General features: G+C 45.3%; 3 protein-coding genes and 1 long non-coding RNA gene across 5 annotated transcripts; 2 read left to right on the top strand and 2 right to left on the bottom strand.

The window, feature by feature from the left end:
- The first annotated feature begins 1,800 nt into the window (after nt 1–1,800).
- LOC117855627 (uncharacterized) lies at nt 1,801–3,430 on the top strand. The gene has a single exon (XM_034738016.2). The coding sequence runs from the start codon at nt 1,869–1,871 to the stop codon at nt 3,408–3,410; it is 1,542 nt and encodes a 513-aa protein (XP_034593907.2). The 5' UTR covers nt 1,801–1,868; the 3' UTR covers nt 3,411–3,430.
- An 803-nt stretch (nt 3,431–4,233) lies between these two features.
- Nucleotides 4,234–7,814, bottom strand: LOC117855631 (uncharacterized). 2 transcript variants are annotated; one of them, XR_004640531.2, is made up of 3 exons: nt 6,686–7,814; nt 5,786–6,156; nt 4,234–5,306 (listed from the first exon to the last, which is right to left on the bottom strand). It is a non-coding gene; the product is annotated as an uncharacterized lncRNA (long non-coding RNA). The 2 variants fall into 2 exon arrangements; XR_011898279.1 differs by lacking the exon at nt 6,686–7,814 and having other exon boundaries at nt 5,786–6,676.
- A 792-nt stretch (nt 7,815–8,606) lies between these two features.
- Nucleotides 8,607–12,194, top strand: LOC117855630 (probable feruloyl esterase A). The gene is made up of 11 exons (XM_034738019.1): nt 8,607–8,868; nt 8,969–9,038; nt 9,703–9,782; nt 9,944–10,009; nt 10,106–10,153; nt 10,232–10,299; nt 10,538–10,610; nt 10,696–10,857; nt 11,219–11,413; nt 11,527–11,615; nt 11,744–12,194. Exons 2-11 carry the CDS (start codon nt 8,972–8,974, stop codon nt 11,931–11,933), a joined length of 1,038 nt encoding a protein of 345 aa, XP_034593910.1. The 5' UTR covers nt 8,607–8,868; nt 8,969–8,971; the 3' UTR covers nt 11,934–12,194.
- A 237-nt stretch (nt 12,195–12,431) lies between these two features.
- LOC117855629 (6-phosphogluconate dehydrogenase, decarboxylating 1) lies at nt 12,432–14,922 on the bottom strand. Its single transcript, XM_034738018.2, has 2 exons — nt 14,706–14,922; nt 12,432–14,134 (listed from the first exon to the last, which is right to left on the bottom strand). Exon 2 carries the CDS (start codon nt 14,125–14,127, stop codon nt 12,685–12,687), a length of 1,443 nt encoding a protein of 480 aa, XP_034593909.1. The 5' UTR covers nt 14,128–14,134; nt 14,706–14,922; the 3' UTR covers nt 12,432–12,684.
- Between the last annotated feature and the right edge of the window lie 625 nt (nt 14,923–15,547).

Genomic DNA, 15,547 nt, shown 5'->3' with positions numbered 1-15,547 from the left:
TACTTGGAGCTACGTACGTACGTAGATGGACCCGGGCTACCAGCCAACCCCCCCTACCCCCCTCAGCCCGGGTCCTAGATCCGCCCCTAGCAAGGTTGTACACAGAGAATGTGTATATAAGAGAGCTCGTCGAGTAAAGTTGTGGTTGTGGAGTCATAATGCACGCATCAATAGCAAACGATGGCATCAAGACTCTAAAGGTGCACACATCAACAGCAACGATGGCATCAAGACCCTAAAGGTAATCGATGACCACAGTCTTAACCGATTTGGGGTTTTAAGAAATTTGCCAATTTTTCTTGGTATAGGATTTTTCCATTTTTCTGGAAACATGTCCTATTGTTTCGTGTCACCAGTATCCAATTTTTCTTTCATCCAATTTTGAGAGGTGATAGATTTCATCACCACGTGAGGGTGTAGGAAGCGGCGTATGACTCCAAATGTAACGTTATTTATCTTTCCATGTTCCATCATGGAGCCGGGCAGCTGGGTACTCTAATGTTGTCATTCATCAACACTGCAACACGTGCAAATGGATGTACATAAAGGAAGCAGGCCATGCCAGGCTCGGATATAATGGGCCACAACATCACATACATTCACACCATCAATGAGCACAAAAGTAAAGTTTGTGTTGCTGTAACCGAGTCTCCATAACACCATAAGTATATACCTTATCGGTTCCTTTGTAGGTGCCTATGCGAATAACACCATTGATCATGCAGCTATTGGACGATCTTAGTACCTTGATCTGCAAAGATGGAGACTGCCTACACATGTACCAATACCTAAGAGAAGCAATCATAGAAATTAAACTTCATTAAAAATGATTTGCCCATGTACCATCTAAAGTTATAGAATATTTCAGCATATATACACATCATTTATTCCAATAGAAATTATAAATGGTAATCCTTCCTTATTTGATAAAAATATTTAGATTTTTTTACATAACATGTCGGTTGTCACCTCGCAAAGAATACTTCTAGAATATTTTTTAAATTAAATAGATATATAATTCTTCAAAGATAATATAGAAATCATGTAAAGCTTATTACTTGTAAAGATGCTTCTAGATAACAAAATTTATAAAGAAAATATAATGATATTTCTATATAAAAAATGGAATTGTATATGTTCAAAATAAATATGATCATATGGGAGCAATAGCCATACTTTGTATTTTGGTTAGCACAATTATATTATGATCGATTATTAATTTTTGGAGAACTATTTAGATATGTCATGACTTGTAACCCAAATGAGATGGCTCAACAAAACCAATGAACTTGTGCTCTCAAAGCATATAAATCATGTGTGCTCCTGTACATTTGTTAGTTTCTTAGTGAACAGTTAATCAATATTTATTTTTATTTTAAAATAAAGATATTTCGCTTGTAAAAACACATAGTAAACTATATATATTTAGGAATAAAATATGAATATTTAAGTATACTCGTTTGTAAAATTCCACTTCCGCCACTGGCTAATTAAGATAGTCCGCAGGCACATGGGTTTGTTAAAAACAGTTCTCTATATGAAGCAAATTTTACAGCAATGATGGCCCACAATTAGGCAACTAGCACACTTGTCACAATCACAACCTCTTGAACAAAGACTTTTGTTTTTTTTTGTTGAGGGAAAAGCTGTTGTTTGTTAATGGTTTCACTAAATTTGTCAAATCATGCATGTATGCATGCATTTTCCCACGAGACTTGTCCATCCATGCATGCACGTGGCATATAACACCCTAATCTCCTAGGACTTCTCCTTGCCTCAAATCCTAGACCCCATATTAGTTCCTCTTTCTCTCATTGCATTTTGCATCTTCGACGTTCTCTCCTCTCCATTTCCTCCTGTGAGCCACCATGGGCTGCGGTGGCTCCAAAGAAGCTGTGGTCAAAGGCAATTCCGGCAGCAGCAGATGCAACCGCTTCCGGAAGAAATCCAGCGTCGTCGCCGACGCCACCCAGCCGTCCCGTGTACCTCCACCATCTGATAATGGCTCTGCCGTAGCTCCGAAGGCCAATGACAAGGTGATCACTGATACAAAGGATAACGCAACCGCATCGACGCAGAAGGCCATTGAGGAGGAGAAAGAGGAGGGGATCAAGAACAAGGCTGATCAGGTTGTCAAGGACAGCAAAGAAGCGTTCGTTGTGAAGGAGGGCAATGCGCCATCAACAGTGAATGCAATTCCAGAGAACAAAGAGGATGAAATCAAAAAGGATGAAGCAATTATCAAGGACGCTAAAGAAGTGATCACCATTGGGAAGGACAAAGAAGCATCGACTGAGAAGGCCACCAAGGATAAGGAACACGAGGACAAGAAAGATGAGGTTCTCAAGGATAAAATGGTTGCCAATCAGAAGGCTGACGTGGCATCAACCGAGAATGTCATCGCCGAGGAGGAAGAAGATATCAAGAATGATGACACCGTCGAGTTATCGATGGAGGGAGCCGTCGAGGACAAGAAAAACGAGGGTGACTACAAAGAGATGGGAACTATGGAGGATGATGGGGCTACACTGACTGAGAATGATGCATCGTCCGAGGATGATGTCGAGGAGAGCAAGGAGGATGACAGTGTCACCTTCCCAGTTGCAATGGTGACCGAGGGGGATGGCAGTGTTACCTTCAGAGTACCGTATGATGCCGTGACCAAGGACAATGATAGTGTTACCTTCGCAACTGCCCCGGCGAACAAGACCAGCAACACGGTTGCCATGGTGACTGAGGAGGATGGAAGTGTGACCTTTGCAGTACCAGTTGCCCCTGTGACCAAGGATGACGACATTGTTACCTTCGCTGATGCCCCAGCAACAAAGGACAATGGCATAGTTGCCATGGCGACCGAGGAGGATGGCAGTGTCACCTTTGCAAAACCGGTAGCCCCCGTGACCAAGGATGGTCGCAGTGTTACCTTTACGGCTGCCCCTGCGACCAAGGACGATGGCAGTGTTATCTTGGCAGCTGCCCCGACAAGCGAAGACAATGACATTGTCACCTTAACGGCTGCCCCGGTTGCCAAGGAGGAGGACGTGGCAGAGCAACCTGAGCCTTCTGACAATGAAGAGGTGAAAAATGAGTCAGAGCTCCCAGAGCCTACTGTTTTTGAGGATGAGTCCATGACCGAAGTTGATAGCACAATGGAAGGGGAGGTGGGGGTGGCAGAGCAATCTAAACCTTCTGAAGATAATGAGGTAAAAGATGATGCAGAGCTCCCAGATCCTACTGTTGTTGAGCAGGTGGTGACCGAAGTTGTCGAGGCATTGAAAGTGGAGGACGGGAGGGTGGACAACGTTGGGGAGATCAAGATCGAGCAGGATGAGGAGAGTGTCTCCAAAGAGCTAGAGGAGGCGAATTCTAGTGCAGTTTTGAGAGATGAGGATGGTAAGCTGAATTCTTGATTGCTAATTTTGCTATACGCTAACAGTAATTTCTTCTATTATGGTCATGATGTCAACAAGTGATCAGGGCCCAAGTAATCATGTATTTGCAGCTATCCTTAACTTCTAATCATTTTGTTTCTTGACGCCATCATTCCCTACATGGAAGCATGTCTATAGTTCTGCTCTAGTGCATCATCATGTACTGACACAAAATTTCATTCGTCCCATGTGCAGGGGAATCAGATGGGAAACAAACCATTGATTCCAAGGAGACCATAACTGAGGAAAAGGCAGAGGAGTTGGCTGTCCCAGAGAAGGATGATGATGATGAAAAGGCTCCTGCTCCAAGTGCATTGGCTTTGAACTGAAAATGATGTACCATGGCAGATGACATGTATGCATCATTGATTGTTCAATGTGCTCTGTTCCTTTTAGTCACAGGAATTTGTGCATGCATATGTGTTCTTACTTCTTACTGCTGCATACTTACAGAACTGATAACGTGACTGTCATTCCGTGTAAATTGTAATACAGCATTAACATATTTGTAAGTACCATTTTAGTAGCAGTTATACTGACCATGAGATTTCAATTTAGTTGGTAAATAGTTGTTGATGAGTTTGTTGCATTAGCCAATTCAAGGACACAGAACAGTACATTAAGTCAGCATGTTCTGTTCTAGTACAGGTTGTCTTTTCATTATTCAAAAATTTAAAATGTAAATGGTACTGGCAAAATGATGCATCAAGAGTTGGGTAGCCACTGCAGAACAAATTCCCGAGATTATACTCATTTGCAAAGGACAAAAATATATCAGTTCTAAAGTTTTTGACAAACAATATCATAGAGGATCAATTTTATTTACCTCTATCAGAACAAGCTTTTCAGGAATTTCAAAGTCTACAAGTACTGATACAAGGGATACAAGTGCATGAAGGAAACAAGGATTCGTGGCAGTCCATTTGGGGTTCCAACAACTATTCATCAAAGAAGTTCTACAACTTCTCATACATACATGTCAGGCCACCAGAACCTTTTTTATGAATATGAAAATCGCGGTGCAGCAACAAGCTTAAAGTATTCTCTTAGCTTCTTCTCATGGATATGTTGAATACAAGGAATCTTCTCAGGAGGAAAAACCTAAAGATAAATGACAACAACTGCAATTGCATCCTCTGTAGACTTAACACTGAAGAAACAGCGTTTCATCTCTTCTTTGGCTGTGAGTTTAGCATCTCCTGCTGGCAAGCTATTGGATTACAGTGGAAATCATCTCTTCCCTTCTTTAGCATGATGAGTGGAAATCATCTCTTCCCTTCTTTAGCATGATGATAGAAACCCAGCAAAACAATCAACAGCTTCTTTTCATGGAGGTGTTCATCATTGCTGCCTGGAACATTTGGAAACAAAGAAACAACCTTATCTTTGAAAATAAGCAGCCAAGCCTCTCTTCTTGGAAGCATCAACTTGTAGAAGATGCTACTCTGCAGGCTCACAGATTCAAGAGCGATAAAAGAGCTCCTTTTCTAGCTTGGATAGACTCCTTACGCTAACTAACTCACTTGCTCTTTTTTTTTTCCTTAGATGTCATTTTTTCCCTGCTTCTTGTAGATCTGTTCTAACCTCTTTTCTTTCTTTCTGTACAGTTTTTTTTAACACTATTTTAATATATTTAACACAGTAGGGGCCTCCCCTACTGTATTTACCTAAAAAAAAGAGTTGGGTAGCCATTTTTAAAAGTCATTATGCACATGAGGAAGGGTACTTAATTGCAGTTAGCATTGTATATGATATGATACGGTGGGAACAACCGAACAAGTGTCTCTTAATTAAAGTACTAATGATGTACATACCAGAATTCAAGTTGATGTTGACGGTCCACATATAATTGCTACATATAGATCTGACTGTGTCCTGTGAATGAAGCAAAATTTTAGAAAAACATACCACAGGCCACAACTCCATAGCTATACTGGAAAAAAAAACAGCAACTTATTGAAGACAACCTGGTTTTTCAGCAGTATCAGCACATGCTACCTATCCAAATTAATACTTGATAATGACAGTACAGATCAGAAAAATATGAATTTGACCAGGATATACTGAAAGGAAGACCAGGAAGTTGATGCCAGTTAAGTTATATAACATTCCTACTGATGTGCCTGTAGCTAACTTTATCCTAGTCGGGTGGTGGTGGTGCTAGTTGGTGCGGGATTGATTGGTTGAGTGAGTCGCCTTTGTCTTATCTCCAACCAAAAGGACCAAAGAAAAAAATAATTGCAACATGGAAAATGGATAGTGATGCCTCAACAACTAAGACCCACAGGCATAAAACAAAAGCCTGAAAGCAAAGAAGGTTCGTATCAGACATACCACCGACTAGAAAGACTGACCTGTATCCAGAGTCGTTGCCATAAGAAATTCCACAAGCCAAGAAAGAAGCCTTTAACCAAGTCCCTCCTCTCCTTCATCATCATCCTACCAAGAACTCATCTCCTCCTCCCCCTCTAACAGTTAACATGGGCAAGCTGTGTTGCAGCCAGGAAGATGATGAGCCAGCGTTCAACCTGCTGGGGCTGCTCGTCACCATCGTCCTTGCCTTGCTGCTGCTGATGATGTGCACACCTCCCCGGCGCAGGCGCTGCATCGCCGTCTACCCTTGCTGCTAAGATGGGGAGACACCTTCAAGCCTCCTCAAGGCAGTGATGATCATCTTCTGAGATGTGCATAGGAGATGAGCAGCACAAAGCAAGGCATTGGTTCCCTGATGTTAAGTTCAGTTAAGTTCAAATTCATATGAAATAAATTATGCTGAGTTGTAAATCATTCTACAGTTATCAATGTGGATGCTGAAAAAGGTCGATCTGTAACCTGATCTACAAGTTATCGAGAAATTGACTACTGAAATTTGTTGATTTGGTATTTGAGTCACCATCTGCACGTTTTTTCCCCAGTTTTTGGTCAAATCAAAAGGATGAGGAGCAAATTCCATCATCTCTTAAGAAAACTTTCTGGGCAACATCTGCAGCCTAGGATTCATTTAAAAAAAAATTGAAGGGAAGGAGTGTGTGTAGTTCATTCCAGTTCATGAATTGCATGATCAGTCTGTACGAAACTTTATACTAGTATAATTGGACAATATCAGATTAAAGAATTACATCTGTGTCGCTTTGTGGTGATGAACAGAATATCTATTATAGGAATCAGGGAGAGAGCGATTGAAGCATGTAACAGCTGTAAAGTACTAGGTCAAACTCATAAGCAAGCAGTCATGGCAATAAACATCGGATTACCTCTGCCGTCGCCGCCGCAGAAGAGGCAAGTCTCCGCCTACCGCGCCAGTCGCGCGAGCAAGCAAAGGGGGAACCGCCGGAGGGGAGAGAGGGCCAAGATGGATCCGGCCGCGAAGCCTCACTCCGTTCTAGTCGCCATACCCCCTGCTCGTGATCGTCCTATCCACAGCAGCGCACACGGTCCCTTTCTCCCTCCTCGTCGACCTTGTACTCTTTTTTGAGGGGGTTGGCCACCTTGAAATCCATGGTGAGAGACGAGTAGGAGCGGGGTGCGGCGGCAGAAACCCGTCTGAGAAGGTGGGAGGTAGAGACGGAGGAGGAGCGGGAGTCTATTCGCCGCGACGAGGCTGCCGTCGCCGTCGCCGTCGCCGGACGAGAAGGGAGGAGCATCAGCCATGGCCCATGGGAGAAGAGGATGCGGAGGGACTATTTCGAAAACTGGTATACCCATTCAGGGATTTTTATATAAAAACCCGGATCGCGACTATATATTAATCGCGACCCAGTTCAGGGAGTCTTACGTAAAATATCGGACCGCGATTAATAGTCGCGATCCAAATGAGGGGTGATTTTGTAAAAATTGTTGACTGCAGTCACCGGAGACCAGCGAGCTCTGTCCGCGACCGCCATGGCGGCTCCGGACTTCGGAATGGCTTCTCCCACACCACAAACCCGCCTCAGAGTGCCCACCGCGTCCGTCAACCCAGGAACCAGATGAGAAGCTTCCACGCCGCGAGGTCCGGGCGTGCGTGTTGGCGATCGGAGAGGGCGGACCGTGCGAATGGGACGGCGACTCCGGCCGTCTGCGCCACGGAGGTGAGGGTTCTGGATGCCTAAGGGGCCCGCACCATGAATCATGAATCAGATGCACCCGGGCGCCGTTACTGGACTTGAGGTTAGAAGAGAACCCCTGCAGTACGGATGAGTTCTCGGTGGGATGGGGATGAAGACGACGATGGAGTCAACTTCACCTGCCAACAAGTCATTTTTTTGCTGACTTGCGACCATTCTGTTCGCAGCTTGCAGGTGTTTGCTGCTAACGTGACACTGCAAAAATATTGATCTCTAACCTGAGCTCAAAGGTATGAAGAAATTGGCTATACATACTGAAATTTGTTGATCAGATACCGGAGTCAACTTGTGCAAGTATTACTATCTCGTCGAAAGAATTCTGAATGTTTTGTTTCCCCTGGTAGAGTCAGAAAAGAGAACCGAAGGTGCATGTTCTTCCATCATGCCTGGGATGATTTTTCCAAGTTGACTTCAGAATTGGTGAAGTTTACCAGCTCAGCATCCGTCTGAGCAATCGGTATGTGCCATCGAAGGCGCCAGGTGTTCCTTGTTACGTGCCAGCCTTCCCAGTGAGTGCAATTTCCTTGTTACGTGCTAGCTGCACCTCCTGATCCGTCCAAGCAAAAACAACTGACTCTGTCCATGCGTAGCTGCATGCGCTTTGTGTGCTTGTCTGAACAGCTCGTTCGTTAACCTTTGCGGTGGTTGCCGCGTTAAGAAGCTACGTCGAGCTCATGCATAACCACCTCAACAAACTGATGGATCGATGCATCGCATGCTGCTACTCCCTAGCTCCATAGGAAGCTCGATCGATCTAGCTGCGATGTCCCCGGCACGTACGAGAAACGGAATCTGTTTGGTGAAACAGGGCGCCGATCGTGACTAGTGCCCAGCTCGTTCGTTCTTGCCATCCATTTCTTCATCTGCTTCCTCCTGACATCTCTTCTCACTCGTCGGAGTTGTCATTTCTTTCTGGGGATGGATTGCGACCCGCTTCGTTCCCGATCCAAATCCAGATAAGCTTCAGGGGGGGTATCCGCGTCATTTCACACCAACCCAATGTTCTTGCTCAGTTGCTCTGCCTCTATATAAGATCACCACTAATCACCATTTCGTGCTCTCGCTTCTTGGCTCCCTTAATAATTTATCAGTCCTATAATTTATTTATTTTCCGCCTTCTTCTTGACTTAGTACTCCGCTCCGCTCGCTCTTCTTTCCCGGCTGTTCCCGAGCCTCGCAAGTCAGAAATCGGATTGCTTGCCAGAATAAGATTCCGTGCAAGTTCGGATTGACCAATCGGGGATACTCCGGTCTTCTCCCCCGATTCCCTTGCGGCCCGCGATCGCGCGCGACGGGATTTCATCCTGGGTTTCAGCCGATTCGGGCCTCCGGTACGGAGTAATTTCGCCCAATCTGCCATAATTAGTTGACTTCGTGAGCAATCCCTCGTGATTTTGAATGCGTTTGGATTGTCTCTGTGTTTATTTTCAGGGCATGGAGCGCCGCGGGTTGCTCAGGGTGGCTCTTTTGCTCTGCTTACTTGCTGTTTGCTCAGGGAGAGGTAATACATTAGGCCCCTTTTTCTGTTTCTTGGTTCCACAATGTTCTGCTTGACCTATGCCCGCTTGCTATTGAGGTGCTCACTCATTGCACTTATTTTGGTCTGGTTTGCTACGAGGATGGGAGTATTTGTGAAACAAAGAAACAATCTGCAAACAGATGGGATATACTTAGCGCGTCAAATTTTTCAGAAGTCAACGGATGATGAACTGAGAAGCTGTTTATATTTCTAAGCAAAATAGTATACCACTTAGATTGCAAATTATAGTGCTATGAAGAAACATGCTCTGCCCATGTCTTTACAATAACCCATTTTAGTTAGTAGTATAAAATTACCTTGCTTCTTCATTTTAATTATGGAAGTTGAAAATGTTGGAGGCGTGTCTTGTTGGTATGGTTTTGTAGCCTGGTCATATTCAGGTTGTCTTGAACAAGCAATGCCAATATTTTCTGTATATTAGTAAATTATTAGTTTGCATACAGATTTGATTCAGAGGTGTCGCATATTTCCACTTAACTTTTGAAGAAATTTTCTGTGTGATTATATTTTCCATGATACATACTATTAGTTTTATTAGCTGGTTTGTCTCCATGTATTCATCATGTTCCATATTACTCTTCAGTACTTTGTAAATGAATCTTGATGATGATGCTTTACTAAACAGAACTTACGAGTAAACATAATCCCTCCACTACCATATACAACTCCACTCTTGCCAAGATACTTGTGGAGTATGCTGCAGCAGTAAGCTCATTTACCTTTTTTTCCCTTAGTTTTTCCTCAATGCTCAACTAATTCCTTCCACTATTTATGCAAAATTCATACAGAAATATACCACTATTAGTTAGGTTTATTTATGCTTTTCTTTACCATGTTTTGTAGTTAACCCTTGTGATATTTTGCAGATCTATACTGCTGATTTGACACAATTGTTTACTTGGACATGTGCTAGATGCGGTGACTTGATCAAGGTAAGCCTTCGCTACCACTCACGTGTGTTCTGAGTTTTGCTGTTCCAATTCATGTAATTTTGGAGATTGATGATGAAATCTTATTGGATGACCCAGGGGTTCGAGATGATAGAGATTGTTGTAGATGTTGAGAACTGCTTGGAGGTTCTTCCTTACCTTCTTTATTCAGATCTTTATCTCCCTGTCTTATAGTATACTGATCATGTTTTAATGAATAAGCAGGCATATGTTGGTTATGCTAGTGATATCAATGCTACCATTGTTGTGTTTAGAGGAACTCAAGAGAACAGGTACATAGCATATATCTTGCTTTGCTTAGTTCTTAGGAAAATGCTATTCTCGTTTTCAATTCAGAAGTTCTGCCACTTTAAACTTAAATGAATAAATCAATTATGTACTACTATGGTTCACTGTGATGCATTTTACCTGTTAGAACTACATGGCCTTTAGTTGACAACTTGACATATCTGCGTGCAATGTGTAAAATGTACTTTGTTAACCCAACTGCACTGACTGCCAATTTCTCAGCATCCAGAATTGGGTAGAGGACTTGTTATGGAAACAACTTGATCTTGACTACCCTGGCATGCCTGAAGCGATGGTGAGCATAGCTGAAGGATTATAATTAAACTGCACTTTTTATATAACCAATTCATATATCATCTTAGTATTGTACCTTGTTATAGGTGCACCGAGGGTTTTATTCTGCTTACCACAACACAACACTACGTGATGGGGTAGTCAGTGGTATTCAAAAGACTAGGAAATTTTACGGAGATATTCCAATCATGATCACGGGGCATTCAATGGGTGGAGCTATGGCTTCATTTTGTGCACTGGATCTTGTTGTAAGTACTGAACCTTTCCTGAAGCATATGCACTTGTGCTGTAAGCTTTTGTTACTCTTTGTTCTTCAGCAACTTATGCTTGGTAGCTATATGCCTATATATATGCAGCCGTTGAGTTAGCTTGTTGTGGGGATGATGCGTTTTCATCTTCCATTTAACAACCTAAATTTTATTTTGAGTGCCAGACAATCTTCCGCTTGTCTGAGCAGTTAGAATTTTCCCATAAAGATAGCTTTAGATAAAAAAATTGTGTGTGTGTGGATGGGTGGGTGGGGGAGGGGGGGGGGGGGCTGTTTCACCATAGCTTTCTTCCTCCTTGTTTAACTTCTACACTTAAAAATAAATGTATACGTTCTTTTAGGTGAACTACAGATTGGATGGCGTAAGACTGATGACGTTTGGGCAGCCTCGTATAGGCAATGCTGCTTTTGCCTCTTATTTCAAGACATACTTGCCTCATGCAATTCGAGTTACTCATGCCCACGATATCGTGCCTCACCTGCCACCATACTTCTCATTCTTCCCACAGAAGACCTACCACCACTTCCCAAGAGAGGTATGCTATGCACTCTACAGCAGAATTACTTACTATTCCACTTTTACAAATAGCTGGTACCCCTGGTTTATATGCTGCCCTAGACTCAAATATTTTATTTTTCATTTCTTCAGGTATGGATCCATAACGTTGGACTAGGAACCCTAATGTACTCTGTGGAGAAGATCTGCGATGATTCTGGCGAAGACCCAACATGCAGCAGGTCCTCGATCTCTCTCAAATCTCAGATGAAAGAACGCAGCAGATGCATTGCTACCATTTCCTTTTCTTCTCTTCACTTTAAACTTTTCGGCATTTTTCATAATCATCTTTGAATCCTTTGGTATTCAGGTCGGTAACTGGAACCAGCGTGCGAGACCATATATACTATCTCGGCGTCAGCATGCATGCAGAAGACTGGAGCAGCTGCAGAATCGTCATGGACTACAGCAAATTGCAGTATCAGATGGACCTCAACGGTAATGTCGTATTGTCGAAGCAACCTGGTTTGTCGAGTGATAGAGGATTCAGTGCCCAGTGAACCAGTATATGATGTGTATATCACGATAGCATCACGAATCAGTAATGTGCAGAGTTAGCACTGTACAGATGTTCCCTCTCATCTCCCTCGTGATGCTTGCTGTTGAATTATTCCTGCACCAAACAGGAGGGTGGAAGGAGCATGCAGATTTGGAGATGCTTGCTGTAAATGTGATTTCGTAACATATTGTTCACTTTGCAAATATGTGTGCCGATATTTGACAAATGCACATGAAAATCAATAATTCATCCAATCATCCAATCTGGTGTAAGCCTGGAGCATATTGTGTTTCCTTTAAACAGGCAGTATGAGCGTCTTTTCGTGTGAAATGATACTAAGCTATTGCAAAGTTGTTCATCAATCCTAGTTTAGATGTGCTAGGACAATCACCAGTCAACAGCTCAGTGCAGCAACACAGAGACGAGAGAACTACTACAGGAGAAATAGTTTTTTTTCAAGGCAAAAGAAAATATAATGATCGATTAACATACAGAGAACTAAACGCGAGCATGCCTGCTTTTATTCATGTAATAAACTTACAAACATAATTAGCAAAGTTCAACAAATTTAAATGTTCTCCATCCGGAACTACTTTCTGATCTAGCTTAAGCAATGCGCATGGAAAATAAAAATCCAACCAGAGCTTCCTTGCAAGCAATATATGACTGATTACTCAACACACGGCAGTATATGAAGACACGAAACCATGTCTTATCGTGTTTTGGCATGCCGTTTGCGCAGCAGCAGCAGCTCAGATCTTGGAGTTGCGCGCAGTCTTGAACCACTCGGTGTGGAAAGAACCAGGCATGTCAACCCTCTCGTAGGTGTGAGCTCCGAAGTAGTCCCTCTGTGCCTGGACCAGGTTGGCGGGCAGCCTGTCCCTGCGGTAGGAGTCGAAGTAGGCCAGACTCGCAGACATGCCTGGGGTGCTAACACCATTGTTGATGGCTAGGCAGACAACCCTGCGCCATGCAGCTTGCCTGTCCATGATCTCCTGGGCGAACTCAGGGTCCACAAGAAGGTTGGCAAGGTCGGGGTTCCTGTCGTAGGCCTTCTTGATGCGGTCAAGGAAGATGGCACGGATGATGCACCCTCCCTTCCAGATCCTTGCTAGCTCACCAAGGTTGAGGGCCCATCCCTTCTCTGAGCTCTTGGCCTTGATGATGTTCATGCCCTGCGCGTAACTGCAGATCTTGGAGGCGTACAGAGCTTGCCTCACATCTTCGATCAGCTGCGCCTTGTCCACTGGTAGGCCAGTGGAGTAGTCACCTTGGAAGATTTTGGAAGCCTCGACCCGTTCGTCCTTCAGACCGCTGAGGAACCTGGAGTCCAAGGATGCCTCAATTGTAGGAGCAGCCACAGAGAGTTCAGCAGCCTGCTGGACCGTCCATTTCCCAGTTCCTTTCATCCCGGTCTTGTCCAGGACCTTGTCGACCAGGTAGCCTTCACCCTGCTCATCCTTGATACCAAAAATGTCGGCTGTGATCTCAATCAAGAAACTGAGGAGCTCACCCTTGTTCCACTCAGAGAACACCTGCTGCAGTTCACTGTTTGTGAGCTTGCCAACTGACTTGAGAACATCATATGCCTCAGCAATCAGTTGCATGTCACCGTATTCAATTCCATTGTGAACCATCTTGACAAAGTTACCTGATCCACCTTTGCCAATGTATGTGACACAGGGGCCGCTATCAGGGACCTGGGCAGCCACCTTTAGAAGAATATCTTCAATGTACTTGTACGCCTCAAAGGAGCCTCCAGGCATCAATGACGGGCCATTGCGGGCACCCTCCTCTCCTCCGGAGACACCCATGCCAAGATATAGGAGCCCACGCTCCTCCATTGCCTTCTCCCTCCTCTCCGTGTTCTCATACCACTCATTTCCTCCATCAATGATACAATCGCCCTGCTCCAGGTGCGCCGCAAGGGTGGCAATGGTCTGATCGACCGGCGCCCCAGCCTTGACAAGCATGATGACGACGCGGGGCTTCTGAATGGAGCTCACGAAGGATGCAGGGTCATGGAAACCATATACTGGGAGGTTTCCCTCCACCTTGGCGCGCTGCACCGTCTCATCAACCTTGGAGGTCGTCCTGTTGTAGACTGAGATGGGGAACCCTTTCTCCGCAATGTTGAGGGCAAGGTTCTGCCCCATGACCGCAAGGCCAGCGAGGCCAATTCTTGTGAGAGCCATCTCCTACCTGGACACACAAGCACCAAACACATCAGGTTTATTGGTGCACTTCACAGAGATCTCAATACAAACGTAACGGAGGTTGTGCCCACGCTTTCCGTCCACTTCACAGAGATCTCAATGCCATGAATAATGGACAACTCGGGGAATTCGACTGCCAGTGCTGACTGATGACTACTTGCGTCATGCATGTTAAGATTTCAGAGGTAACTCGCCTACCAGGTGAACTACTACAGCAGGTAACAATGTCTAGCAAAATCCAACGGACCATTCTAAACGACGAGAACAACTCTCGCATCAAAGGTCCATCGGTAACGTCAATTCGTAAGAGATTCCGATAGGATCAGGAGCATCCATTTCAGAAAGTAGCGAGCGGATTCGCGCGCGGCTACCAACAAACAAAAGTCCCGGCGAACAGCGCGGAACGTAACAGCGAATCCATCCAAGCGAGAGCTAGGCTAGGACATCCTGACGCGCAAAATTCGGGATCAACCGATTCGGGACGGGAGGACGACACCTACGGCCTACGGGAGCGGGGAGAGAGAGAGGCGCGGTCGCGGTGGGAGGACGGAGGTTACCTGGATCTGGATCGAGGCGTGCTCGACCGTCGGGCGCGGCGGACGGGCGGAGAGCCTCTGCTGCACAGTGCGGTGCGGGGAGGAGGAGGGAGGCACGGTGGACTTTGGAGTTCGGACCCCTGCCGGGCCTTTTGATCTGCAGCGAGCCTGCGCGAATCGCGTTGGCGGAGTGCCCTCACCTACCCCGGCGGCCCGGCCAAAAGTCGCAGCCTGCAAATATCCACCCGCTCCCACAATCCGTAGCCCTTCCTCTTTCACCGACCGGTGGGCCCGCAGGCGAGTCAAACAGACCTGACGTTCAGGTCCCACGTACCAGCGAGTGCGGATCCCGGCGATCCGCCCAGTCGCCGCCGTGGGCCCGTGGCCATGCCGGGTCCTCCTCCCACCTTCCTCTTCTTCGCAATCGTTCAGATGGCCATCCGTTTTGCTGTGGCCAGCGGCGGCGGCGGCGGCGACACGGGCTGATGTTTCTCGTTCTATTCGCGGAAAGGAATCTTGAAACGTTTCTCATCTGAAGATGATGGGACCGCCGTCCTCTCGATCGCCACCACTTCGTTCCCACTCGTCAAACGCGGCTTTCGAGAATTTTCGCCATTGCCCGGCCCCGAGCTCGTGGTGAAAAGATTGGTCTTTCAAAGTGCAACCTGGAGGTCCATTTTGGTCTCTGGGAGAGGAAAGAGTAGCACTGTATCCGGTGAACCAGTTGAAAGGTAGGCTAAGAAGCAGATCTCTGATGGAGTTCCCTCTTATGATCTCCTTCAGGACGGACTGATCAAGCTGCCCCAGCAATACCGGCCGCCTGAGAGCTCGGGAACGGTTTGCTGCCGGCGCCGACAGTGATC

This window comes from Setaria viridis, chromosome 5 (genome assembly GCF_005286985.2).
Source record: "Setaria viridis chromosome 5, Setaria_viridis_v4.0, whole genome shotgun sequence".
In the NCBI taxonomy this organism is placed as follows: domain Eukaryota; kingdom Viridiplantae; phylum Streptophyta; class Magnoliopsida; order Poales; family Poaceae; genus Setaria; species Setaria viridis.
The sequence above is the reverse complement of the archived record's forward strand: the minus strand, read 5'-3'. Positions and strand labels throughout refer to the sequence as shown.

Coding starts and splice junctions, on each gene's coding strand:
- LOC117855627 (XM_034738016.2), top strand. CDS start 1,869: ATGGGCTGCGGTGGCTCCAAAGAAGCTGTGGTCAAAGGCAATTCCGGC.
- LOC117855630 (XM_034738019.1), top strand. CDS start 8,972: ATGGAGCGCCGCGGGTTGCTCAGGGTGGCTCTTTTGCTCTGCTTACTT. Junction 9,039..9,702: donor TGCTGTTTGCTCAGGGAGAG/GTAATACATTAG, acceptor TTTACTAAACAG/AACTTACGAGTAAACATAAT. Junction 10,010..10,105: donor GATGCGGTGACTTGATCAAG/GTAAGCCTTCGC, acceptor TGGATGACCCAG/GGGTTCGAGATGATAGAGAT.
- LOC117855629 (XM_034738018.2), bottom strand. CDS start 14,127: ATGGCTCTCACAAGAATTGGCCTCGCTGGCCTTGCGGTCATGGGGCAG.